Source organism: Hibiscus syriacus, unplaced genomic scaffold, assembly GCF_006381635.1.
Source record: "Hibiscus syriacus cultivar Baekdansim isolate YM2019G1 unplaced genomic scaffold, ASM638163v2 tig00109987_pilon, whole genome shotgun sequence".
Classification (NCBI taxonomy): domain Eukaryota; kingdom Viridiplantae; phylum Streptophyta; class Magnoliopsida; order Malvales; family Malvaceae; genus Hibiscus; species Hibiscus syriacus.
This window is the reverse complement of record NW_024062550.1, coordinates 1,144,367-1,149,921: the sequence shown is the minus strand read 5'-3', so window position 1 is coordinate 1,149,921 and position 5,555 is coordinate 1,144,367. Positions and strand designations below refer to the sequence as shown.

The 5,555-nt window shown below is 32.8% G+C and overlaps 1 protein-coding gene and 1 non-coding gene across 3 annotated transcripts; both read left to right on the top strand.

The window, feature by feature from the left end:
• The first annotated feature begins 819 nt into the window (after positions 1-819).
• TRNAL-UAA lies at positions 820-902 on the top strand. Its single transcript has one exon. It is a non-coding gene; the product is annotated as a tRNA-Leu (tRNA).
• Positions 903-2,211: 1,309 nt separating this feature from the next.
• LOC120211900 (probable CCR4-associated factor 1 homolog 7) lies at positions 2,212-3,737 on the top strand. Of its 2 annotated transcripts, XM_039210375.1 has the most exons (3): positions 2,212-2,527; positions 2,648-2,896; positions 2,930-3,737. In XM_039210375.1, the coding sequence occupies exons 2-3, from the start codon at positions 2,731-2,733 to the stop codon at positions 3,553-3,555; spliced, it is 792 nt and encodes a 263-aa protein (XP_039066306.1). In that variant the 5' UTR covers positions 2,212-2,527; positions 2,648-2,730; the 3' UTR covers positions 3,556-3,737. The 2 variants fall into 2 exon arrangements, with proteins under 2 accessions (XP_039066306.1, XP_039066304.1); XM_039210373.1 differs by having other exon boundaries at positions 2,648-3,737.
• The last annotated feature ends 1,818 nt before the right edge of the window (positions 3,738-5,555 follow it).

The following is a 5,555-nucleotide window of genomic DNA, read 5'->3' as shown; positions in this document are numbered from 1 at the left end:
ATACATTCCATCAATTTAAGTCACTTAATATTTTCTTTTATGATACTTCTAATTCAAGTGAATTCATAAAATCATACAGTGTAAAATACGAAAAAAAAAATTAAAATTATAAAATTATAAATTCAAATTTTTAGATCCGCTACTGCTTGCATGTCTTGCCTTTCAAAGAGTATAAGCACACATGTTACCATTTGTATTATTATTATAATGATACTAGTAATAATGCTTTCAAATCCCGTATTATTATTATTATTATTATTATTATTATTTGTTTATTTCATAATCTATAAAATACCGTTTTATAGTAAAAATCGTATTTATTTAGTATTTCTTATGGTAAACTATCTTTTATACAATTAATTATTTACAATAACAATTAATTAATACAATTTAATAATTATGATTTAAAAAATAGTGATGGAGAAGAATCAAAATAGACATACTAGTAAGAGCAAATTAATCTTATTCATGCAGCTAATTGCAATGATAAAGTTTTATACAAAGCACTAATATATTTTTTTGAATTAATCACTGGTGTATAATCTTTTGACCTACTAATCCAGATCGAGTATTACAAAGGTGAAGGTGATTGTCTCAACCCAGTTTGCTCCATTCGCAAACACAAAGATTTGAACCCCTAACTTTAAGAGATTTAGTATATCGTCCCACTAGACTTACTGATTGTTGGTAAACATACTAATATATTTGTAATGATGAGATATAAACTTCAAAACTTGGAAACTTTCAATTATTATGTGAGGCAATTCTTTTTTTACTTTGTATATTAGATACAGAGCTGTTAGAATTAAGAACGCATCAGCAGGTTTGCCCGAGAGGTTAAGGGGGAAGACTTAAGATCTTCTGTACATAAGTACGCGTGGGTTCGAACCCCACAGCCTGCATGCAAACTTACCTCGGAACAAACTAATTTCACACCTCTTAAAGTTATATTATAACTTACTAAGTTTGCATTAGATCAATTAATTTGAGATTTAATGCTTAAATAAATGTCTAAATTATATTTTTTTTTGTTGAATAGGTATTTTTTGACACATTTATGTGCCTAATGTTATAAACGTGATCACTTTAAGTGCTCAAGATGTCAACGACATTAATTTAAGGTTTAATGTTTAAATAAATGTCTAAACTATATTTTTTGTGTTGAATAGGTGTCTACGGTATTTTTTGACACATTCATGTACCTAATGTTACAAACGTGATCACTTTAAGTGCTCGAGATGTCAACGACATTAATTTCATTTGATAAGCAACACATGTCATAATCTAATAATTTTGAAAATTATTTTTAAAAATATATTAATATTATTATTATTATATTTATAAAAAAAAACCTTAATTTCTTTTAAATTGCAAACAAACCTCAAAATCTCTAAAATCCACAAATCCTAACACTAATCCAATGTTGATGCCCTTTCCGACCACGACTATCGCCGCCGACATAATCCTTGCCATCATCCTACTTATATGTCGTCGTAGTTGTTGTCGATTCACTGTCGGAATTGTGATTTTCATCTTAGGGTTCACGGGGTATAAAAAGTTAATTTGTTGTCGATCGACCGTCTACTTGTCACGATTCCATAGGTGTTTTGGTCTCCGAGGGAGAGAAGGTCGGGTAGAGCTTCTTCGAAGGCAAAATGCGGCGGTCGACGTGGGTTAAGGGGTTAAAATAAAGTTTTTAAAGTTTTGAGGTTATTTCAAAATTTATGTGTTTTCTTTTTCAAAAAATATATAATTTTATTTTTTAATTTTATATAAAAAATTTAAAATTATCAGATTGTGACACATCACTTAACGTAGGAATTTAACGTCGCTGATGGCCCGAAACCTAAAATGGTCATGTTTGTAATGTTAGGCACTCGAATAGTTCAAAAAATATCATAGGCACCTATTCGACACAAAGGTATAATTTGGATACTTATTTTAGAATTTAGCCTTAATTTAATAATGTTTGCAATTATATCACTCATTGGTAACTAAAAAAATTAATGCATTGAACATTAAATGACAAAATTATACGTTTATAACAATAGATTAATTAAGTAATCTATTGATATTTTTTAAAATTAATTAACTCATTTGTAATCTAACTAATAGTTGAATGACTTGTAGGTGTAGTTTACCCAAAGTAAAAAGGTATACCGTACATATAACACCCTTCCTTCTTCCTCTTATAAAGCGCCTGGTCTTCCTCTCTTCTCTAACTTTATGATTTTCTCTCTTCAATGATGATGTTGTCACAATGTGAAGCCCAGGGAAGCTTTTGGATAAAAGCTTTCTTCATCTTCTTAATCCCATCCTTAACCCCATTTCTATAAAACAAAGAAAACGAAACTTATACGCCCACAAAATTTCAATTTCTGTTTTTTTTCTTAAGAAAAATAAATAAAGATAAGAATCCATAAACCCTCCTCCTACAATCATTCTTTTCGTCTTTCTAAATCCCCTACAGGTTTCGATTCGAATCTCATTATCTTTTCCCCTCAGCTCAGCTGCCAAGTTTCCCGGGGTAAGATCTCATGTTTTTTTTTGAATTTTCAAGGCTTTGATTGTTTTTCAAGATATGGGTTATTTTTTTTTGTGATTGGGAAAAACGGGTACCTAATGGATTTTTATTTTGTTGTTGCAGATTCTGGGAATTTGTTTTTTTTTTCTCATAGTTATCCAGGAAATTAGAACTTAGTACTTTTTTTCTTCTTTTGGTGGAGAAAGATGTCGATTTTGCCTAAAAGTGAATCAATTCACATAAGAGAAGTTTGGGATGAGAATTTGGGTTGTGAATTCGAGTTAATTCGTGATATTGTTGATGATTATCCCTACATTGCTATGGACACCGAGTTCCCCGGCATTGTTCTACGCCCAATAGGCAATTTCAAGAGCAGTTTTGATTACAATTACCATACATTGAAAGCCAATGTTGATCTTTTGAAACTGATTCAGTTGGGACTTACTTTCTCGGATGCCAAAGGGAATTTGCCTACTTGTGGAACTGATAAGTACTGCGTTTGGCAATTCAATTTCCGCGAATTCGACCGCAGTTCGGACGTGTATGCTAATGACTCGATCGAGCTTTTGTCTCGGAGTGGCATCGATTTTCAGAAGAACAAAGAAAACGGTGTTAGTGCTCATGACTTTAGTGATCTGTTGATCTCATCTGGGATTGTTTTGAATGATAATGTTCATTGGGTGACGTTTCATAGCGGCTACGACTTCGGGTATTTGCTTAAGTTGCTTACGTGCAAGAATCTTCCCGAAACGCAAATGGGGTTTTTTAGGTTGATCAAGATTTACTTCCCGAATCTATATGACATCAAGCATCTGATGAAGTTTTGCAATAGCCTTCACGGTGGGTTGAACAAGCTAGCCGAGCTGTTAGAAGTGGAGAGGATTGGGATTTGTCACCAAGCTGGTTCAGATAGTTTGCTTACTTGTTGTACATTCATGAAACTGAGAGAAAATTTCTCTAGTGGTTCGACAGAGAAATATGCCGGTGTGTTATACGGTCTTGGTGTTGAGAATGGACAGAGTACTCTGTAATGATTCAACGAAAAATTCCTTTAGCTGGTGGACTGAGAAATATGCTGGTTTGTTATATGGTTTTGGTTGTTGAGAATTGACAGAATACTTCTTAAATATCAAAGAATTATGAAACAAAATCGATTCGTTAGACTTTGCGTTCTACTTGCAATCTACTTATACTATCTGTTATCTTTACCATCAGCATGTCATTTCTATTATAATGGATATACTGATCATTTCGTAGAACCTATTACGTGTTTTGCTCTTTTTCTTTGTGATGATGAATGCATATTAGAGGAGGGAGACATGGGGATGGATGATACGAGAAATGTTTCGAGACGGCCAGCCATTGTAAGCATGCTTTCATGGTGGTTTCGAGCTATTCCTATGATGGTTTTGGTTTAACTCATGCTTTTCAAGGATATTGCTGTTAGTTTTGATCAATTTTCTTTCTATTTCCCACTATTTAACATCCATAATTTAGAGATGCCAAGGAGCAGTTGTAAGATTTATCTTGGACTTTGCCGTAATGCACAGAGCGGATGCGATATCAAGATTGCGGAACTGAGGTAAGCTATTTTTAATCAAACTTCCGAAAAGCAAACCCAACATACCTAAGGAGAATAAACTGTAAGATTAATCAGTGATCATATTTTCTTTGCCCTTGGCATGTTCTTCAATAACTAACTGCAGCCCTTTTCATTTCATCCTCAACTCCTGTATTTCTGAGGTTTTTCTTGTCGTTTTATCTAAAACCGAAACGATACAATCGCCCAGAGGTGAAAGCGCCAGAGGTGAAAGCAATAGAGGAGGCAAGTGAAAAGAATATAGCTATAAGCCTGGTCTTTCTCTAAAGCCCTTGCAGATTTCGATTCGATTCTCGTTTTATTTTGCTCTCGGCTGCTACGTTTTCGATTTTCCAGGGTAAGATCCCATCTTCTTTACTTCTGTAATTGAAGGCTTCGATTGGTTTACCTATTGAAATGTGGTTTTAAGATTTGTGAAGACATTAGCACATACTGGTTTGTTGACTGAATTGCAATTCGTAGAAGCTAGCTGAGGAATTAATAGCTTTCTTCCCAGTCCTGGAGAACATGTTGGGATGGACATGTTATGATTTATTTTAGGGTCAATTGAGCATTTAGTACCTAAACTATTAGTTTTGGTCCGTTTTAATATTAAACTTTCAATTTTTTCAAAACCATACCTAAAGTTTAGTTTTTGTTTCATTTTGGTACCCACCGTTAAAAACTTTAGATTTTGATTCATTTTAGTATCCATTTAAAATTTAACGTTAAGTTTTCATTTTAAATATTGAAAATTTAGGTACTAAAACGGACCAAAACTAATAGTTTAGGTACTAAACGCGCTAAGTTTTTAACGGCGGGTACTAAAAGGAAATGAAAACCAAACGATAGATATGATTTTGAAAAAATTGAAAGTTTAGGTACTAAAACGAACCAAAATTGATAGTTTGTGTACTAACTGCGTAGTTTATTTTATGATGTGTTTTGTTTCACTTTAGAAGTCCGATGTACATTGTATTTCATATGTATTATCTTGTACTTTTGTAATTGTAATGCACTTTCGATAATATTAGCGATATTATCGAAAGTGCAATATGAGGGTGACATGAATGGATCGAGAGATGCTGGGTTGTAGTCACACCCCTTGAAATTTTACGCATGTGGAATATATTTTGTCACTATACAAAGTTCGATATAAATCAAACTAATATGTTACTAAAGTTTCTTGCCAACAACATTCTCTTTTATTATTAAGATCTCTCAACACAAACGTAATAATAGAACATGACAACATATCGACAACTAACTTTATCGACAACATATCGACGACTAACTTTATCTCAATTTAAGCGTAACATATTTGGGGTGACTGTAAGCATCTATCAATATGAGAGGAAAATAGGTTGAACATGTATAGACACATTTTCTTATAAAATTTTAAGGAGCGAAAACGAGGAATTGAGCAACAAATTTAATCCTGAAAAATTAAAA